Genomic DNA, 22,596 nt, shown 5'->3' on the forward strand with positions numbered 1-22,596 from the left:
CAGTTTTGCATTTTAATTGAGGTTCTGCATGAAGTATTTTAAACGCAAAGATGTTTTATGGATCAAATCAAATCAAAACTTTATTTATAAAGCACTTTTCATACAACAGTATAATACAAAGTGCTTTACATTAAAACAAAATAAAATATAAAAACAAGCATGACGATTAAAATAAACAAGCACAAAAAATTAAAAAGAAAATAAAAAATATAGGGCCCCCATACCTACACACAGCCCCCACTCCTTTCCCACCTCCCACCCCCTAACTGATGGGGAAAGACAACGAGAAATAGGCTGAGAAACAGGATGAAGGTTATTTGCAACATCCATGTTAAACTTTTTCTTTGTGCTTTTTTGTTATTGCTGTTAGTGTCATTAGAAGGTTTCAATGTTGAGGGTTAGGTCAGGGAAAACAGTTAGGTTTAGAATGAATTTGTTTGGGGGCGGGACCTAAAGCAGCTTCTTTAACAGTTGGATGTCCTGCCAGTCTCCAGCTGTGTGGTTCCTCCTCAAATGTCCCCCTGTCCTGCTGTCCCTCACAAACACACCTTTACTGTAAGTAAAGGTGGTCATCTTTACTTTCGTCGACACGTCTTACATGAAAAAGTTTCTCCTTCACTGAGTGGATACAGCTAAGCCTTCTGGGATTAGCCATTATAACCGCAGTATTTGTGACATCAGGGGTTTACTGAGCAAAGACAGCCATTCTGTCCCTGCTTTGCCCTTCTGGTCTCAGAGCATTCTGGAGGCTAGTCACCAGTCCATCACTGGAACACACGTCAAATTCACGTCAAAGAGTCACCAAGTAACCTCTGAAGCATGGTTCTGGACTGTAGGTGGAAACCAGAGAAAACCCACACATGCTCGAGGAGAAAATGCTCAAACTCCACACAGATAAGAACCCAGTCGGCATTTGAACCAGGACCTTCTTGATTCCATTCTTAGATTCTGGACCTATTAGACTCTGAAACAAACGGACTGAGCTGACATTTACACTGAACAGCAGACGACATGTTAATCAATTTTGCAGCCCTTAAACTCCCACTCTGATCATCTTATGATCTATTTTCAAAGTGTTCCCAGTGGTCTTAATTGTGATATTAAAGATTTTAGCCACAAAAACAAATAAAAAATCAAAACTGCAGAGCAGCAGGTGTTCATTAGAAATTCACCTCTGACTTGTGGACTGTTGGTCCAGAGTAAGGCTTCCCCCATTTCCCATCATTCTTTTGTTTACCCTCTCTCCCGCTAGCTTACAGCCCCTCACACTCCCAACCTAACATGAGTGGTGCAACAAAAAGGCGGGCTATTTTGAAGCTGTCCAGTCGTACAATTTTGATCCAGATGAGAAAAACAAAGACGTACGTGAATCTATTTGTCTGACAGTGGATGATCAGAATGGAGTGGAGCAGGGAGGCATCTTTTTCATCTGCTCCTCACTCACAAATATTTAAATTAAAAAACACTCAGAATGGTATTTTTAGCTTCACTTCCTTTGTAAATGTCGTCCATCATCAGAAAGATGCAACAAGAACATGTTAAAAACAACAAAAACACAATTTTCATCTGAGAGGTCCCTAAAGCTTTTTTTTAACAGATAAAGTAAGTGTTTGTTTCTATTGTATTTTTCTAAGATAAGAGCTAAAGGCCTCTTGTGTTGGACAGATTTTTTAGTCGGAACTTCTTCAGACACACGAGGTGTATATTTGTATAAACCCCTTTTGCATTTGAATTATTGTTGTATACATTTCCTCTTGGACTGGACAGAAAAGAGAAAAGAAAAGGAGAGAGTGGGATGTTAAAACAGGGAGATATTGTAAAGAAAGGAGAGAAGGGGAGTTGAATATGCTAGAAAATAAAAAATGAAAATAAAGAATAGCAGGGGAAGAATTACAAAAATAAGTAAGAAGTTGCTGGAGGTTTATCCTTATTACCATCAAAGTAGATGTTAGTCAAAAGAGGCGGGGCCTCTCCACAGACACAAATATTACAAACCTGTTAGCTCCAAAAACCTGCACACACACACACGCATTTAAACACGTACACAATCCATACGCAGATCACACACAAACAAACACGTGTCAAGCACAAATCATCCCATCACGCACACAAGAAATCTACCCTAAAGATTTTCGACGTGTTTTTGTTGTTTCATTTGTTTCACAGATGTTTTCTGTTTTCAAAAATGGATGAAATACTTTTATCTGGTAAATACATTAGATATTTGTACGGATTGTATAGTCAGGGGGGGTTCTCGTACTTTGAGGTAATCTGTATTTGATGCATTTTCCTGAACAGTTTGATTGTTTTGGTCAGATCTGGAGCCTCGGTGACAGGAATCATACATTTCAGTTCCCTCACCCTGCATGGAAAGGTGATTAATCTGTGTGCTTCGGAATCACAATGCTGAGCTTCCTTTGACAACGGCTGCTCCGGTGGAGAGCCGGCACAGGCTCCCCGAGCAGTTCTGGGGGGGCGCACAGGAACATAAATAATCACCCAGACAACACCAGATCGCTGCGCTCTCCTTGGACCTTCCAGCAGATGCAAAGCTAACAAATGGGAGCAGTCAAGCCAGAGCTAATGGAAAAAAAAGTTCCACGATTTCACCTCTAAACTGCTGCTGAAGTGCGTGCACAAACACACACAAACGCGCACACACACCTGAAGGAGCATCATCAAGACTGGTGCTTGATGCTCATGTGACAAACTCACTGAGTAAAGCAGGAAATCTGATCTTTTTTACATTTAAAACTCTGCTCTCAGAGCATTTTTTTCAAACTCAAAGGATCCTCCAGTTTATAGGAAGCAGGAAGAATACGTCCCTTGAAAGAAAAGCTTGGATTATAAAAACATCCGTATTGTTTTTAAAACCAGAGAAAAAACAGAATTTCGAGGAGCTCCAGACATCAGAGACGGGTGTTTACGCCACTGCGCCGATGTAAAACCACAACCTAGTTCTGATGAAACCTTAATGAAAATGTTTCAGATCATTTCATTTTACTGTATTTGAAGGTTTGATATGTTTAAAAATCATTTAGAATAAAGTTCAGAGACTGTTAAATTCCACCCTAAAGCCTCAAATCTGTTTCACAATCCTGTTCTAAAGTTAAGAAGTATTAATAAAAAAATGATGATGACGTCCCAGAACAGACGAGACAGCACATCAGTTCTGTCATCTTCTGTGGAGTGGAGGAGATGTTTTCTGTAAGATTAAGCAAAGACTTCTGTTAGATGATTGCTCAGGATCCAGAGATGCAGAAAACTCCAGCAGGATGAAGACTGAGAAGAGCTCTGCTGCTTTTTCTGGTTAAGAACTTTGATCTTTAAGTCAGCCCTCGGCTGGAAAAGACTAAATGACCACATCGTCTCCAAACAATGTGTGATTCTAGAATACCCAAAGCCAATTCCTCCTATACTGAGAAACTGTGACCAAACGGGTAATGGAGAGAATCAGAGGAGATCCCACCTCCTGAAGTCCAGCTGGGACAATTCTGGCACCATATGGTGGGGCGTTTTCATCCACGAACAGAGAGCTGCGGGTGTTCTGGTGGAATTGGAGAATGACAATTGTTCCAAGATGTTTCTGAGGTAAGAACGTGCGGTCACTGGACCATCTACAATAACCAAACTGTCCAGACTGTTGCACCTCCTCCACCAAAGAGAACCCCGGAGACCATGTTGACCTCAGCATATCGCTAACCTCAACTTCTCAAGCAACACTGACTACCATCGTTTCTGTGGAAGGTGACCCGACACTCATCAGTGAACAGGACAGTTGACCATTGCTGAATTGTCCAGGTCACATGGTCTTGTGTCCACTGCAAATGTCCATGGTGATGTCTTCGTGTCAGTAGAGTCCCCTGCAACAGTCGCTTGTCATTCCAGTCAAAGTGGAGGAGTCCAATGGTTTGTCTGGAAAACCTAGTACCCCTCACCTCTGGTAAACAGGCCAGCAGCTGCCTGACATTTGCTAAACCAGGTCAGAGGTCAGAGGTCCTTAGGTTCTGGTCATGGTTGGCCACACTTGGGTCTGTCACAAGCTCTTTGAGACTCACCAAGTTCACCTGCAGCCTCTGACTGTCTACTACCAACCTGAAGGTGTTACGGCAGGGAATGAAGGAAGAACCCAGACGCAGAGAGGATGAGGAGGCAGGAGGTTCCAGGGGAACAGGAGCTTTAATAAACCAAAACAAACTAAAAACCAAAAACCACTGCTTAAGCAGGCAAGACAAACTACGAAACTTGAAACACTCGAAAGGGAAAACATCAAACTACATGCAAACAGCATAATATGGACCAGCACAGGAGGAAGGGAAAGACAAGACTTAAATACATGCAGACAAACGAGGCACAGGTTGAAACACTCAGGACAGATGGGGACCAAAGGCAAAACTCAAAAACATGACACAACACAGGAAACCCTACAAAATAAAACAGGAAGTAAACTCTAAACATGAAAAAAAAAGACAACTAGAAAACAAAAGTACAGAAACTAAAACTGTGACAGAAGGCGCTATGGGCAGGTAGTGCTGCTCATCCATTAAGCTTCATCGTGTTCATGACTGAATAATAAACCTGGAATTACTTACTGATAAAGTCATCTTTTTCTATCCACAGAATGTTGACATTGATGCCGTATTGAAAAGGTTTTTCTCTTAGATTTTTGGCTACAATAAATCAGACACACTGAGCACAGTGAGACCACTCTGTGGAAAACGCAAAGGTGTCTATCAGTCCAAAACAATGACTTCCCAATCCTGAAAATCTGTGACGTGAAACAAACACCGTGTATGACATCCACAGAGAGTTTTTCACACTATCCCTCTTAGAAGTGTCTGTTTGGCTGACTGAAGAAGATCTGACCAACCAGTTCTTGTGGAAAGTTCTGATTCTGTGTTATAATTCAGGATTCAACTCCTTGACCTTGACCAGCGTCTCAAATAAATTTAGATGTTTTTTTAATTTTTTTATGGGCCACTGACAGTTCTCTCCTCACCTTTGTTCCACCTGATGGTGTTTGTTGGGCTGAACTGGATCATTTTCATTAAAAAAGGCTCTATAGGGTGTTTCTGAACCGTGGAGGAGAAGGAAGTTCTCCATAGGTCATGAAGTCCTGGATTTGACAGGCTAAACAGACTGATAGTGTTTCCTCTCTGCTCTGACTGGGATTCTGAATTCATCAGTGGAGCAAAACAGTTCCGACCCGCATCTCTGTTATCAGCACCAAAGAGAAGAACACAAATGTAATAGAAATTCCTATCATGAAGCCATTTCCACACAGACTCACTTTGGCTCAAACACACTCACGGGCCAACCAGTTTCTCCGATTAATAGGCTATGAATGGCTAATACGACTCACCCCCCCTCTTGTTAACGAGACGTGGAGCAATTTGTATAATTATGTCTGTGGCAGGAAGATTTCCTGTGTCTAAGCATATTTTAAGACCAGCTTTCTCCCGGCTTTTGATTACGTATTTACTTTGGGCTTTTCAGCTCGCCGCTCTTCCTCTCACAATCATTTTTGAATAATTCATCTCTTTGTTCCACTGTGGGATCATTTGTCTTGAGATTTACTCCCATCTTCTTTGGTGTGGGTTGATCACATTTTCCTTTCCTGAAATGATCACAGAACATTTTTCTGTCAGAGTCTCATGTCAAGTGTGTCTTTTTCCTGACGCCGTTCTCTGCGTGAACACCAGCGTTTGGGGGGCTCAAGAGGATTTAAACCTCCGCCCTCCCTCACAGGAAGTGTTTTAAACAGCAGAACTTTTTCCCGAAACCTTCCAAGATCAAACTGCTGCTTTCCAGCCACATTGTCATTTGTCGAAGGAACTCCCTTACCTTAATATTTTGCTTACCTGCTTTCGTACTGCTTAAATCATTAAATAAAACCTTTTCTTTAACTCCGCCTCACGATCCCCAAAACACGAGCAGACCTGCCCTTTCAGACTAAAAGCCCCAGATCTGGAAGGCATGCAATCCTGCATGCAGTCACCACTCTTTTAAAGACCCACTCTGATGAAAATGGTGTTTTTGGTGTTTTGTGGCATTTTTCTCATGATGGAGGACAAATATGAAGAAGGTGAAGATTAAAATTGCATTTCTGAGTTGTTGTTGTTTTTTTGTTTTTTTTTAAATGCAACGGATGAAAAAATCCAGTTTGCAAAGAATTGTAGGTGTGACGTACCCTGAGCGGGCCAACCGGATTGTAGCTTCTGCGCCACTACTAAAGTTTTTTTTAACATCTTTTTCATGTGCTCCTTATTCACAACAATTTGAATAAAAATAATACTCAGGCAATTTTGAGCTTCACGTACTTTATTTAAGTCCTCTATAATCATAAAGATGCCACAAGAACATGTTAAAAACAACAATTGTTAAATACAATTTTCATGTGAGAGGTCCCTAAAGCTTTTAGGCTGCACGGTGGAACAGTGGTCAGCGCTCTTGCCTCACAGCAAAAAGGGCCCTGGTTCTAGTCTTGGCTGGGGGATCTGAAAACAGAACATGAATGGGGTGGGACCGTTCTGTGTGGAGTTTGCATGTTCTCCCGGTGCATACGTGGGTTTTCTCTGGGGAATCCGGCTTCCTCTCATCGTCCAAAAACATGCTTCATAGGTCAATTGGCAACTCTAAATTATCCCTAGGTGTGAGAGTGCATGGGTGTGTGATATGTGGCAACAGACTGCGACCTGTCCAGGAGGTCCCCTGCCTTTGCCCACAAGTGGCCCGGATAGCCTCCAGCAGCCCCATAACCCCGAAAGGGACAAAACGGAAGAAGATGGATGAATGGATGTTTGTTTCTATTGCATCTTTCTAAGATAAGAGCTGAAGGCCTCTTGTGTTGGACAGATTTCACTGTTTCAATAAGGGGCTTCAGAAAAGTGTATACTTGTATAAACTCCTTTTATATTTGAGGTTAAACTTCATTTACTTGAATTATTTTTGTATTTTTTGTTATATTTCTTGGACTGGACAGAAAAGAGAAGAGAAAAGGAGAGAGTGGGATGTTAAAAATGGCGGATAAGGGTACAAAAGAAAGGAGAGAAAAAGGGGAGTTGTAAAGGTTGGAAAATGAAAAGTGAAGACAAAGAATAGCAGGGGAAGAATTACAAAAATAAGTAACAAGTTGTTTATCCTTATTACTGTCAAAGTAGATGTTAGCCAAAAGGGGCGGGGCCTCTCGACAGACACACTCAAGTATTACAAACCTGTTTGAGCGGGTCACAAGCCCCCTACAGACAGCCTGCAGACAAACAGATTCATGAATGTCTTTGTTTTCTTCGTCTGAGCTGGAACCTGGATCAGAACTGTACGGCTGGATAGATCTGATATTGCTCTCGCCCTTTTTGTTGCACCGCTAATGTTAGGTGTGAAGGGCTGTAAGTTAGTGGGAGAGAGAGAGTGTAAACAGATGGGTTATAGGAAGGCGGGCGGGTTGCTGTGCACCAAAAGCCCCTCCCACAATTCAGAGTTGAATTTCTAGTCCTGCTGCTCGCAGAAACTATGTTCTAGAAAACAACACAGGTTTTTGGATTTTGGATAGAAATGACATAATCAAAAGACCACTGGGAATGCTTTTACAATAGATCAAAAGATGATCCGAGTCAACCTTTAAGCAGACTGTTTTTTTGTTTTGTTTTTATACGTTTTATTTTGATCTTTTTAATTTCTTGATTTCATGTGTTTTATGTCCCAGGAAGTCAGCTCGTGCAGTAGATGGTTAGGCTCACTGCATGTTGTTATCTGTTTTTTTTGTTTGTTTTTCTGTGATTAAATGTAAGTTTTCTTCCTTCTCTTTGGTCTGCAGGTTTCAGGGAATTTCCTGGACCCGGGTTTGATGGAACTTCATCACATCAGTCCAGTCACAGCTGGTCCGCTTCCACTGGCCTCAGATGACTCCTGGGAATGGGACGAAACCGATATGACAATCAGGGAGGCCGATCTGCATGGAGCACTGGAGCCTGACCTCACACACGACCTGCCCACGTCATCTCACCTGCCTTCAGACTGCAGCCCGACCCCGGAGAGACGTCCCATCCAAAGCAAAAATCGTGACTCAGCCACACCAAACTGCCGAGCCCTCCCCCCTGACAACAATAACGTTTATCAGGTGTTCAGTCTTCATAACGTGGAATTGTACACGCAACCTCAGTTTCCCCTGCCGTCCTCCTTACTGCACCAAACCAAAGCAGGAAAACGGAAACATCAAGTCCTGCTGAAGAGCTTGAGTAAGGACTCCTCCTTTTCTTCCATTGAATCTCTTCCGGATATCCTGGGAGGTTTGATGTCCAGCAGCCACCAGCAGGAGGCTGCTGTCCTCGGCAGGAGAGGCGGCAGGAGCAGCGGCCAGTCTGAGAACAGCCGGCGATCCGACTGTGAAAGCGGGATTGTGAGTGACACGGGAGACACAGAGACACTGACGACTAATTCAGAGAGCCAAGGGAAGGAGGAAGACGAGGGTGAAGAAGAGGAAGTGAGAAAGGATGAATCTGTGGTTGCTGGTTTCTCCACAGACAGGCAGAGAAGTGAGACAGAAATGACAGAGAAAGGTTGGAGCGTGAATCGACAGAGAGGAAATGAGGAGAAGTGGAGGAGGAACAGGAAGAGGGGAGGAAATGCTGTTGAAATCCTGATCAATGGTCATGGGATCCTGACACCCCCTGACTCAGACTCTGACTTGGAGGGTTTGGATGTTACCTCCTCCGCTGGCCGATTAGAGGATCCAGGTTCCCTCATCCATCACCAAAGAAGTCCGGTTGTATCGCAGAGATCCTCTCTGGAGTCTCTCCTGGGTCTCAGCGGAGAGCTTTTTCCCTCCAAAGAAGCTCTGCATCGCAGCTTCTCCCTAGAAAGCTGCCTGATTTCCTGCTACAGGGAGGAGGCAGAGGAGGAAGGCAGCTTCACCTGCCTGGGAGATCCAGACCTTCAGGGAGGAGGACCAACGAGGGAACCGGGAGAGCAGAGGAGCTTTGAAAACATTTGTGGAGGGCCATCCTCTGGGGAGCTGAGTCAGAGAACTCTGGATCTCCTGAAACGTCTGGAGAACATCCAGAGTCCTCTGCGGGCCAAAATGACCCGCAGCGTTTCTGACATGACCCTTCGGACCAGCTCATCTGGGAACAGGAGGTTCTCTGCTTCGCCGCGGGTCAGACGATCTCCAGTCTCCACAGCTTCAGTGATCCAGGAAAGTTCAGCAGCAACCTCCCCGACAGAGCTGAGCAGCAACGAGGACTGCTCCTTGGGTTCTGAAGATTTCAACCGGGTCAGAACCCCTCAGCAGCTTTTTCTCCATCCAAACATGCTGGCAAACAGAAACTCCTACAGGAGCCCCAACAACAACAGAGATGAAGCCGACGCAGCGAGTTTGAGCATGGTGGTGAACATCTCCTGCACGTGCACAGATGAGGATGAGGAGGACAGCGACCTCCTGTCTTCCTCCACGCTGACCCTCACGGAGGAAGAACTAGGAGTCCGGGAGGAAGAGAACAGATCAGAGGAGAAACTGAGTGGTGCCTCCTCTGGTAATGACATCGATGATGACGATGAAGAGGACATGGAGGGCTGCTACATGCTGGGCTTTGAGTACATGAAGAAGGAGCTTCAAAGCTGGATTCGTTCTCCTCGTTCATCAGCGGCCTCCAGAACCGAGGCGGTCCTCTGGGACGAGCTGCAGTGTGGGGGCATGCTGTCCTCAGGCCTCACATCTTCATCACTCACCAAGGACAAGCCTTTGAACTCCACAGCTCCCAAACTGATGGAGAGCAGGAGTAAAGCCAGGCAGGTTCCAACCAAAGCGCCTCAGGAAGAGGAGGTGAAGGAGGAGAAGGGAAGGAGCATAGAGAGAAGCTTTGTCAGTCAGTTTGTGGACGACGTGGAGAACGGAAACGCGGAGCCCAGCAGCCTGAAGGGAAAAGACGAGGACGACCTCCTCCGAGAGGAGTCCAGTGTCTTCACCAAGAAGGGAGAGTGTCAGCAGGAGCTGTACCTTCACGCCAAAGCAGGAGAGCCTCTTCCCAGCGAAGGAAACCTGAGAGCGAGCGTGCAGCACATGTGCTTCTCACCATCCTGTGAAGTCCTCCCCTTTCAATCCAAGCCAGCCTCCTCCCTGGTGGGGCAGCTGAGAGGAGAACTGCCCTGCCAGAGTGTGTGCGCCTCCTCCCCTCCTTCCCTCTCCCCGGTGGAAGACTTCAGATCCCACAAGGCCCCCCACCCCAGTTCTGACGGAGGAAGGAAGGCCATCACCATCCAGGAGAAATTCAAGTTCTCCTCTATTGTTACTGAGGAGGCGAAGAAGGAGGTCAGAGCGAAAGGTTCTTCTTTGCCTCTCAAAAAACGGGCCACCTGCTGCAGACACCGGTCATCACCCCCCCATCCTGTCCAGGACAGCAAGAAGGAGAACGAACGAGACTTCGTCATGGAGATCATCGACATGACCTCTGTGGCGCTGAAGAGGAAGGAGAACCAGGCGGAAGAACCGGACCGCAGCCCGACCAGCAGCTCGGATCCAGACCAAAGTCCTGCATCGGCGGCGCAGATCCGAGATAAGGTGGAGTATCCAAACACGGCTGATGAGAGTCGTGTGGCGGCAAATGTAGTTCAAGAGGTTATAAAAGAAAGCAGGGATCTAAAGGATACAGATACGTATCATAAATGGATCTAGTTCTGAGAGTAGCAGCAGTGAAAACCACAGATGCAAACACAATCTGTTGGCAAAAACGTATAAAATCGACGGAAAAGTAAATAATCGCTTGCTGCAAAAATTGTTAAGCTGCATTCACTTAAACGCACTTCGCATATCCGGGCGTACAGTTTGATTATCGAGTGCGTTACTGCAGTCTGGCAGCGGCGTGTGTCAGGTGTCACGGTGTAATATGGTTGTTGGGACGCATTCAAATTCAAATCCCTGAACTCTGGCGAAGAAACACATCGTGTCAACCAATCAGGGTCTTAAGTTAGGCCCATGATTGGTGGATGACTTGATGGATGACTTCTCCCTCATACAAATGGATTATCAAGTTTATGAAGACATCTTTGGACAAATGTCGAGCTGCGAATTCTAAGCGCATCGTAAAAGAGGCAGCAGACCCCAATCTGTGCGGAAATCGCTTTTGGCATGAGAGCAGCACGAGTTTCTTTTCCTGTTTTGTCTCTAAAACAATACATCCAATAACAAGCCTGCATCTACCAAGTCGGGTCAATTCCCATTGGCTGAAGGTGAATAACAGCAATGGATTTGGGTTTGTGTGCACTAAACATATGAATTTTTTCACTGAACTTCAAACAAACTTTTTTAAAACCACGAAGAACAAAACTGCTTCAAAGACCCAAAATGCAGGTTTGAATCTTTGAAGCTGCTATGTATAGACATTTTGTTTTTGTTGATTAAAATTAACGGTAAGAAAAGAGTTTTTCTGTTAAATGGAATATTTAATTGTAGTTTAAAATACCAAATGAATCATAAATGTCTAGATTGTGTCTGTTTAGGTTAAGGAATCGGACTGTAATGTTTTTGTACTGATTCACGAACCATGAGTGGACATGAGCACAGAGTCATGTGATTGGAAAAAATACACAACTGTTCTCCGGTTCAAATCCTGGATTCAGGTCAGGAGGCGGGGCTTCCTGCTTTCAGGTGCAAATTAATTCAAGACAAGCAAAGTTGTTTCTCCTAATTTGCTTACTCAGTTGAAGTAATTCAATAAATCGCATCACAGATTATAACTTTAAAGATATGATGAGTAATTTTCTACAGTAGCTTAGCGAGTGCAGTAATCTAAAAGCTCATCAGTGTTCACTGATCATTTCACTTTGGAGAGGCAGAACCAATCAGGCGGGAAACTTTGCTCTGTTTGTAAAAACTTTGTAAAACATTATTTAAAAAACAAAAACCAGCAGAGTGGAAATAATGAGGAAAAACCCAAACTACATGAAGAAATCCAATTTAAGACAATTAAACGGAACTAATGGCAAATGTTTATGCAGAGACCTCTGGTTTGTGGTGAAATCCACATGAACGTCAGCAAGTGCATCAAAAATGCTTTGACCCCCCCCCCTACCCCAGGTGCTGGAGCTGTCCCACAGACCGCTGCACCTCCGGAAGGGCGACTTCTACTCCTACCTGTCCCTGTCGTCCCACGACAGCGACTGCGGGGAGGTCAGCCAGTGTATTGAGGACAGGAGCTCCACCCCGCAGCCCTACAGCGTCCCGGCGCCTGCCCCCTCCACCCCTGGCCTCCAGCTGTTCACGAGCACCACGCGGCACAGCTCCCAATCTCCACCTCCGTGTCTCCCCTTTGGGGCCGGACACAGCAGCCAACCGGACCCCCCCAGCCCTGGCTCCTGCCTGCCCCCCAGTCCAGATATCCAAGACGAGGAGACTCTGTTTCCGGCCTGCACGGAGGAGGTTTACCTCGGCCCACCTCTTTGCTACAGCATGGTTCTCTCTAAGAAGCCAAGCTTCCTGCTGAGGCCCGGCGTGGAACCGGTCAGAACCCGAGCCTGGAGTTCTGGACTGTCTGATCATCTGGTGTCTGTCTCAGAATGCTCTGACATCCCTCCCCCTGTTTTTTAGGTGCCTCGCCGCAGCTTCTTTCCCTCCTCAGCGAGTGAATCGGCCTGCCTCCAAGGGCCCGGCTCCAGACCCGTCAGCCCTCCTCCTCTTCCTCCCACATCCTCCAGGCTGGAGGAGGAGCAGCGAGGTGAGCTCCGGAACCCTTCCTGCGATGCAGCTCAAGCAGGAGCGCTCTGAGTGTCAGCATGTTGTGAAGAAGAGGAGTGGTAATGAGGGCCCTCTTTATCTTAATCCCCGAGTGCATATCGGCCTGATAGACTCCTCCGCGGCGCGGCGTTTGGCAGATACCAGATGCTTGAATCCAATATGGCCGCTGTAATGACCAAGATAAGTGTCTGCAGGTCCCCCCTCAAATCCCTCAAAAGAGACAGCCCCCGCCGGCACACGTGCTAATCCCAAAATTAACTGCGAATGACAGAAGGATGCGGGGTAGAAATGAAAGTGAAGTGGTGAACCGGGAGAGGACAGGGGGGGTTCAGCCTGCAGGAAGCAGAGACTGTGAAGGTGAGGCGGCTTAGTGCTTCGTGTGTTGCTTAACACACTGTGGTCTCACTGTGTCACCACAGTGAGACGCCCCACCCCGCAACCAGCACCTTCAGGTGGACTCTGTGGTGGTGGTGGGGCTGAAGATGGGATAATCTGTGAACAACATTTCTGAAAAACAAGTCGTTGCGTCTCAAACTTGAGTTGTGCTGACTATAAAAGTTAACCAAACTTTTTCAATGAAAATTCTTCAGGAGTTTTTAAAAGTCACTGAACAGAAACGATGCTTCTGCTTTGTCACTATTCAGAACTTAAACCTAAATCTGCTGTGTCGGCTGGAAGAGGCAGGAAATAAGTTTATTATCAGGAAGATTTATATTCATTTGAAACGTAAAACTAAAGGTTGTCTTCGTTGTTTTTTTTTTTTTTTGCAAAGTTGTGATCAGTCATGACTTTTACACAAGGTATTACTATGGCAGAGTAATAGAACATCTTTTGATCCATAGTCAAAGGTTCTCAGTGGTCTTTTAATTATAATTACGTCCTGTTTTTTAACCAAAATAAATGGAACTGTGTAATTTTTTTAGGATATAGTTTCAGCAGTGCAGCAGGAGTTTATTAGAACTTCACCTCTGAGTTGTGGGCGGGACTAATTCTGCCCCTGCATTAACATTTTGTTTACACGCTCTCCCGCTAGCTTTTATAAGTCAACCAGCATCAGAAAAATGCTACAAAAACATGTTAAAAACGGCAAAAGCTCTATTTTAATCTGAGTGGGTCTTTAAGATGAGGCAGTTCCTCTCTACAGCCCTCCACAGCTGGTCAACCCAAAAACCTGCATCACCCTAATGGGTCAGTCCCCATACGGGTGTATATGACTCAGGCTTAACTTTCATAAGTGACCATCATAGAGAAACCCACTGTTGCTTCAGATTTCATCTTAAACTTCTCCAAATGTCCAACTCGGTTTGTTAGAGTCTTAGCTTCAGAGCAGCAGAGCGTCCACACGAAAAGCTGAGCTCCCCAAAAACGTCACATTTGCTGCAGTCCCGTTAACCTCCAGCTGCCGGCTCTCACTGGTGATCAGCTTCAGCTTGAATGATTGGTAAACCCCAAAATTCAAGAGGAAGAAGGGAATTCTGGTCCTTAAAGACAAAACCCCCCAAAAATGTGCCAGAGTCAGAATTATTTCACATTCATGGTTTTTTGCTGCAATTTGCTGCATTAAGCAAAGTCAGAGATATTTTCCTCACTGCTGAACGTCTACGGTTTAATGCCAATGTGAAGCAAACAGTTAAGTCTGTTAAATCAAGTCTATGAACTATAAACCAATCATTTCCTTTGATCTCAGCTGCTGACAGATAAAAATCCGTCAGCCTTCGCCGCCTAATCTCCCTTAAGAGTTTGTGCTTCCAGTGCAGCAAGTTTGTTTTAGTTTCATCATTTTTTTTCCACATTTTTCTGGCCAAATCAGAACAGAGGAGCAAGAACAAATGAAGGCCATCACTGACACGGTGTGTGTTTGTAGGGGTGTGTGATGTGACCGCCCCATGGGCGCCTCCAGGGCTCAGCAAAACCTGCTGCCCTCATTCTCTAAACACAAACACGCATGTGCACGCACGCGCAACCCCGGGGGCAGGCCACGAGAGTGCAGGTAGAAGCTCTGACAGCCCAACAGCTGCAGGTTAGACAGACACCTCACACACGAACACACACGCACTCGTATCAGAGGACAAACACACACGCAGGCAACGAGCCAAAAGAGCAAAAACTGCACACAAATGCAGCCCGCGCAGCCGCACGACAAGGGACGCACACTCACTATCATACACACAGCATGTCAGAGATGTGTACAGCCGGCCCTGACCCGCTGGCATGGCACACACACACAAGCTCAGGCGCACACACTATACGCGCACACACAGGTGCAATTAAAGCAATCCTGAATGCAGCACATGATGCGCTCTGTGACCCAGACAGCAGAAGGTCTGCTGCAAAACCCAGCGGAGAGCGCGGTCTCTGCTCGTGTGTGTGTGTTCATCACTGATTCATGATCGGAAAGTTTCTCCAAAAAGCTGCTCAAACAAAAGAAGCACAATATGTCCGATGCTGTGGGTGATGCAATCTGACCACGTGTTGATGATCAAAACACGAAGAGATCCCTTCAGAGGATCACTGAAACTCATGACCGTGACGGTTTCTGCTTCTGAGTCACAGGAGCTTCTCCAGCATCAGCTCCTCCGCATCCTCAGGTCTTTCCCTTTTTGCCTGTGTTGGAAGCACCTGAGGATCAGTCATGTGGAGAAGCTGCTCGTGTGTGTGTGTGTGTGTGTTCATCCCATCTGCAGCCATACTCCCTCAACAACCCAGAAACATCTCCCCAGAAAAACGAGCCCATTCCCAGACTTTAGACCTTCTCCTTGAATATATGACACGCACTACATCATCCAGATCCCTGCAGAGAGACATTGAGATGTAACGGTTTCTTGTGAGACAGTGGCTTCATCTCACCTAAAGACAATAATCCACCTGTTTTTGACTGGAAACGGTCACCTCAGATTTGAAATCCATGATGAGCTTCATGATGATATCACAGGATAGAAAGACATCATCTGCAAAAAGCAGAGTCTTCATCCTGAACTAAACCAGGTAGACAATCTTCCAGTTGCTGATTATGAGCAGAGATTCTGTCATGTGCATGATCTCTGCCAGCTCGTTTTCCTGGTGTATTCAGAAAGTCAGATTTACAGACACTGAGCTGTCAGGTGGACTGGTCCAGAACCCCTGACAGTAGTACCATTATGTGGAATGGGACATAAGCTATGAAATGAGATCTCAGTCTATAAAAAATCCTGGTACTGAAGAACCCAGAAGATCTGGATCAGGGTTACCTGCATACCTAACCTTCTGACATAATGCCACTGCATACCTAACCTTACTTCCATGGCTGGAGGTTCAGCCATCTCCTGAGAAGACCCCTTTCCTAATCATCTGTCAGCTCAGCCCACTGCAGGAATGCAATACCAACCTCAACCAGTTAGGACATGGACACACATCAACCGACCTGATTTCAAGTCTTCCCACCCACCACCACCACCACCAGGCAGACATAAAAACAGTGTAGTGATCTATCTGATAACCTGATCTGAAGGCTCGCATACTTATCACGTCAACAGCCCTAACGGGCTCCTTGTGCAGTGAACAAGATTTAGGGGGGATGAAAAATCTGTACGGCACGCTTGCATCTCACCTTTGTGACTCTTCCTTACGTTTGTTTAGCCCATTTCCCCCCGCAGACGGCCCGTATCCACCCGTAGGGCAGTTGTGACTAAGGCTTTATGATATTTCCCTCAGATTGCATTGAGCCTGATCCTGTTCCTCTTCTTCCAGACTGTACCTTTGTGAGCTGCAGCCGCCTCCTGGAGCCACCTGTGAGCGGGCTCTCTCCATCGTAGTGGGGGGTCTGCTCTGGGATTTATCTGTGGTTGCCCCCCCACCTCCTGTTGGATGAGAAGATTTGCATTGTCTGGAAGACAGTCGGACTCGTGAGGACTCGTGAGGACCCGTCAGGACGTCACTGGGATCATTCTGTGATCAAGACATTGATGATCCCCATGTGTGGACTCCATGTGCTGAAGTCCAAGCTCACACAGTTAGTGAAGGTGGAAATAATGTACACACACTTAATCCGACTGTCAACTGCTACTATAAATTAGACCTGGATTATCCAGCATATTTAGTCAGTAATCTAACTACTCCAGGGTAATGATAGGACAGTGAACTCTGTTCCCTCTTTCACTTTGATTTTGTTTCAAGCCGTTCTCTCATTCTGGGCTCCAGCTTTCCAGCTTCTTGGTTTATGCTGATCTTTGGTGAATCCCTGCAGGAATGCGGTTACAGGAGCTGCAGTGAGAGTCAGAATGCAGCAGGTTCCACTGGAACATTTCCACGGTTACGACTGAGCGTCACGTTCTGCTGGAGACGAGGACGGAGCGGCTGCTTCCGTCCTTCACGCCGTTCGTCTTTCACACTATAGTGTCTGTATGTTACGCTCACATCTGAGGCTGCAGCTGGAATGTCAATAAATGCTTACATGAAAAAATATTCTAAATGTATTCAGTACTTATTTAAGAACTCAAACTCTCGCTGGCTGTTTTCTGTTGATCACGAAAATCAATAATCAGATCTGGATTAAGTCTGAGTGACAGTCTAACCCTGCCAGGATGAGGCCTTTCATTCAGTTTTTTTGTTTTGTTTTTCAGATTATGTAATCCATGTATAGTCTATTGGTTTTTGTGTTTGGATTACATGTTTGTTTTATTCTTTTATTTTATTTTTTCAAACCCACCTCACACCAGGTTAAGCTTTTTTGAGCTTGCTTCACTGTCTACTCACGACGGCCAGTCTGTACTGATCCGTGCCAGATCTGGTTTGTTCTTCATGACCCTGTGCCGCTGTTTTCCCGTTTTAGACACTCGTAAGTGTTTAGACGTTTGGAGGGCAAATCCTTTTCATTCATTAAAGTGCTAACCATTTGAAACTTGATCATGGAGGAGAAATTATTAATTTCGTTTCATGACACCAAATCTGTCATGTATCGGAATAGAGCTGTGAGAGAAGCCTGGAGCAAGATTTGCACCAAACCTCTTCCAATTGTAGGCACATGAGCTAGTATTACATAGCGACAGTCTAGTGTATGAACTACATGATAAAAGTGCGTTCTGGAAACTGCGTTTGGAACGTGCATCTCATGCCCGTTGTGAACGTAGCATGAGAAAGAGCCCAGGCCTGTGAATGTGTTTTACATTTTCCACGTTGCTGAAGTTTGCTTTACGTTATGTTTTTTATGTCGGGAGGTTTTATGTTACGGACTTTAGAGCTTTGGAGATTGGGCACTTTTGGGATCACAGCAGATCCAACTAGCGCCCGAGGCCAATGAACTCTGGAAACCGGGCCTGGCATCGTGTTCAAGCACAGATTGAGCGTCCACTGTGTAAAAACTAACCGGGCTCAAACAACATTAACCCTGTGCGTCACGAGTAACCGTCTGATTCCCTTATCAGTTTTTTCACCCTGTTCATGCCTATGTTTTGTCCTGAAATCTTTTTTTTTTTATCATGCTTTCATGTATAAAATAAATGATTTGGTCTGAGTATTCATACCTCCAGTGTTTGGATCCTCATTTAACCTTTAATCACACAGAATTCCTCGCTCCTTTGAGTTTAACCTGGCTGAGTGTGAAACTCTACATGAACTGAGTGGTATTTTATTGTGCCGTCAGCACAGAGCATTTCGGTTGAGTTTTCCTAAAGATATTTCAGATGCTTCAGATCTTTGGCGCTCTAGCTGCAGCAGCTCTGAACGCTGAAACGTTTGATGCTTCTTTTAGAGCGATCCTGCCTCTGGTCCAGTGTCCTCACATTGAGCTGAACTTTTTCAGGCAAACCGGTTGTGTGCATTTCTGATTATTGAGACTGAAATAACTCCATAAACCTCCACCTGCCCTCTTCTCTTAGGAGGCAAATATCCAAACCTTCTGTTCTGCCTCTGATTGATCTGAACATTGTTGAAGCTCAAAGTCAGATCCAGATTGTCGGAGAAGATCGAAGGAAAGTCTACTCCTGGACAAAAACAAACATCCGCCTTAAAAGTTTCAATGCTAGAAAAATCTAAATACATTTAAATACTTTTTTTTTGTGCTAAAATTGTTAAAACGCAATGCATTGTGGTCTATATTCGCCAATCTAGTGAGCAGTGATGCACACTGGTTTTTCGCTAAGACTTCTGGGAATTTTCTTGGGCAGTCAGTTTTAGAAGTCTTACAGCACTACAAGATGGCGAACGCACTAGTGCACTATGTAGTGAGTAGTGAAGGAATTCAGACATAGCCACAGTCCATGGTTCTCACTCTCCGATCCACTGTCTTTTCAGAGTTTCAGACACAATCAGAACCAGAGTTTTTTCTCTTTCCAGACAGTCAAAGGACAGAATACAGGCGGGACAGGCAGAAGTACGGACAGAGGACGGGCAGGGGCAATTCCAGGGCAGATCAGGGTCAAAACAGGATCAGGCAAGCAAAGCAGGACTTTAAACAACAGGCTGAAGATCTGTGGACAAACAACTCTGGGAGAGCGCTAGTGATGGACAGGTGTAGTTGATGAAGGGGCAGGCAGAGCAGACACGAGGAGGAGCTTAATCCTGACACATAACACCATAAACATCATGAAGAGCAAATACAGAAATAACTATCAACAAAAAATTTTTTTTTTCGTATTTTGTTCTTTTTTCTAATTTTTGCCACAAACCTGTGTCTGCTGTTTACAGAATGCAAGTGACTTCCTTGTTGTTCTGCACCTACATGTCCTTTTCTGATTATTCTGCATGATGTTTTCTGCATTAATCTCTGAAACACTGCCTCACAGTTTCAATCTACAGCACAGCAGCACATGTCTTGCTGAAACCATCTTTCATCTGTAGGCGATCCAGCTTTTGGTTGAGGAATCTGACACTGTCCGTGGAATCGGTCACACATCCACAGGCTTTAATGACCGATTCCACAAGATACTTCCTGTTTGAGACGTGCAGGTCTCCGCCTCACATCACGCTGTTTACAAAAATCAACTGTCATCCCGGCTTTAAAAGTGCTGATCTGGGTTTAGAGTTCATTGCCAAAAAGAGTCGAGTGTCTCAAAGTAAAGGCCATCTTCTTTCTTTTGAATGATCATACTAAAGGAGATGTCAAATACGGTTTCATTCCATACTGCTGTTGATATGACATTGAATAAAGGAAGAAGCAGAAAACTGGACTGACCTCCCTTTAAAATCAGTCAAAGACGACCTGAATCGATGCACCACTTTGTCCAGCTGAAGGTCTGATGGATGTTTTCTGTCTCTGATTAAATAAAGGTTTGGAACTAAGGATCACTTCTGTTTTTCAAAACCTCTTTGTCTCAAAAAGATTATTACTCCTTTGTTAGAGGATAATTTATCACTTAAAGTTCGGACTCAGCAAAAGGTCATCAGTGTTCTACTAAAAGAGCAAATGTGCACACACCCCACCTGCAACCACCCACTCACCCACTCTCACCCCCAATTGCCAGAAACCCCGGCAACTACAGAACAAACCAAAACCAAACAACATGTTACCTATGCAACACCAGACACTGGCTAAAGAACAGTTTACAGGACGGCTGATGTGCCGATCTGCTCCTACATGGAGGATGTGGGACCACTCCAGAGTCAGGTGTGTGGGAATAAGGAGGGGATGGAAAGCTCATCACTGAGCTTGTGTGCATTGCTCCTCTGTTGCTCCTCCTCCCTTCTTTGTTTGGTACATTTTTCCCTGGTTGCAAATGGGCAAAGTTAAGAAATGAAGGGGAAAAATTAAATTATTTTGTGCAAATGTGAATTTCTGTCAACGTTTGGTATCTTAGAAAAAGAGGAATGGGTTGTGTTAAGGGTTGTGTTTCCCTTGTAACTGATCTGTGATGTTGAAACTCTTTGTTAGCGACTGCATGATTCTGCATTTTTTCATGTAAAGCCACCTGCTGACAAATAAACAGTTAATCTGACAAACACGTTTTCTACTCAGTCTGGATAAAACCTGGATTTTTGTCTTTTATGAAAAAAATCATTAATGTGAAAGACCCAAATACAAGAGGAGATAGTGTCCCACCTTCTTAAAACAAGCAAGAAGAGGAGCATCCCGCTGACCCCAATGGAAAAGGCAGACAGGAACAGGGGTGTTCTGCTAGCCTCAACAAAACAGACAAGAAGAGGAGTATCCTGCTGATTCCCAACGGAATAGGCTGACAGAAGATGGGGCGCCCCACTGACCTGTTTGGAAACACACAGGTAAAGGAGGAGCTCATACAGAACAGGCAGACAGACATTCATGGGACCAACACCCCCAAACCTAACCCAATTTTGAAAGACCAGTGAGCATAAAGTCACAGTAACCCTTGTGCTATCCTAGGCACTTTATCATTGGGAGTTGGGTCATCTAGACCCACTAGACAGTGCGCTGACCCTTTTTTCTTCAGTGATTTGTGATCTTCACTGGTGTCCATGGATTACATGAAATCTTTCCACCTTTATCCACCTTTGTCATGGTAAGGATGATAAGTCAATGGAAGGGTGGGGTCATCTAAGATAGCAAAAGGGATAATTACTTCTTTTGATGATAAAAACATGCAACAGCATCTCTTTATTATCCCTTTTGCTATCCAATGAGTTCGAATCAAAACCAGGTTTCTAAATGTTTCTGAATAACGTAATGAAATTCTGTTAGTTTTCAAACAGTTCTCTCTCTTGGCCTCAGGACCAATAACTAAAATTTTTGGTTTTTATCTTGTTGAGCTGCAAAAAGTAAAAAAAGAATCGATGATTTAACATCTAAAATACAGTTAAAAGGAGCTTCAATGGGCCATCAATATCACCAGGAGACATAAATATGTACAGCGGGGTATCATCAGCATAGCTATGAAAGCTGATCTTGTGACTTCTTATGACATTCTCTACAGGAAGCATGTAGATGTTAAAAAGGATGGAACCTTGAGGCACACCATGTTTAATTTCATTGAACCCAGCAAAGGGATCCACAGAATGTTGCAGGAAGGGTTCCAGGAAGTTGGAAGGCGTCTATTATCAAACTACAAATAAAAATGTCCCCCTGCTTCCATGGTGTTGTAGTATCTTGTGTTTATACTTTGCTGCACCTGTCTGTCAATTGATTCTAAAAAATGCTAGGATCCATCACAAGAAAAAGTTTTTTCTGAGATGTGTGGATCCACATCCATGTGGAGGTCGCACTCATTCACTTTTGGACGCTGCCTTGTTTACCAAAACAGCAGAATCCAGTCATGCAGCTCTGACGTTGTGGTGCAACTCTCCTGTCAGCAAACAAAAAATACAAGCATGAAACTTCAGAAATAAAACTGAAGTATGTATGTAGCCCAATTCTTTGAGTCAGACAGAGTTATGGAAAAGGATAAGAACGTGACAGATACCAAATGGAAATACACTAAAGCTTTGAAGATCATTTTGATTTCGACAGAAGAGCAGATGAGAAAAAAATTGGATGATCTTGCTAACATGCTCAGCCTTAAACAGCAGCTGCAGTCAGGGGCTTGTTAGAACGGTCAGAGAGTCTGGAGGACTCCAGCTACACATTTCTCCAAAGAATCATTTAAATTCAAACGCCGTTGATAGCTTTCGAGCATGAATGCAGTAGAGTCTCAGTCAGACTCAAGTCCAGACTTTGACCAGAAAATTGAGCTCTTGAGTTGCTGCACAACTTAAGAGCGATTGTCACAAATACAACTCCCACCGCGTGATGGGGAAGCATCAGCAGAATCTTCAAGGTTTCATTCCACTTCCCGATCTTTTGAAAATCGTTGACGTGGCCATGAATGTTGAGAATGTTGACGGCGGCAGTCAGGTGCCTGACAGTAAGGGGGATGACATCATTACGAAATCGGGTAACAGCTGGGCGGCCACAGAGTGGGGGCAGCTGAATCGCCGGCAGGCAGCAGCTC

At 44.8% G+C, this 22,596-nt stretch overlaps 1 protein-coding gene across 6 annotated transcripts in view; it reads left to right on the forward strand.

Annotated features, from left to right (window-relative positions):
• Positions 1 to 18,222, forward strand: part of akap6 (A-kinase anchoring protein 6) — a 234,481-nt gene extending 216,259 nt beyond the window's left edge. For 5 of the 6 annotated variants that reach the window (XM_020713576.2, XM_020713573.2, XM_020713574.2 and 2 more), the window contains 4 exons: positions 7,814 to 10,552; positions 12,068 to 12,490; positions 12,578 to 12,704; positions 16,451 to 18,222. In XM_020713576.2, the coding sequence (XP_020569235.1) occupies positions 7,814 to 10,552; positions 12,068 to 12,490; positions 12,578 to 12,704; positions 16,451 to 16,515 (3,354 nt within the window). In that variant the 3' untranslated portion in view covers positions 16,516 to 18,222. The remainder of the gene's footprint in view (positions 1 to 7,813; positions 10,553 to 12,067; positions 12,491 to 12,577; positions 12,705 to 16,450) is intronic. The other variant, XM_020713577.2, reaches the window with a different exon arrangement.
• The last annotated feature ends 4,374 nt before the right edge of the window (positions 18,223 to 22,596 follow it).

This window comes from Oryzias latipes, chromosome 22 (assembly GCF_002234675.1).
Source record: "Oryzias latipes chromosome 22, ASM223467v1".
Lineage (NCBI taxonomy): Eukaryota > Metazoa > Chordata > Actinopteri > Beloniformes > Adrianichthyidae > Oryzias > Oryzias latipes.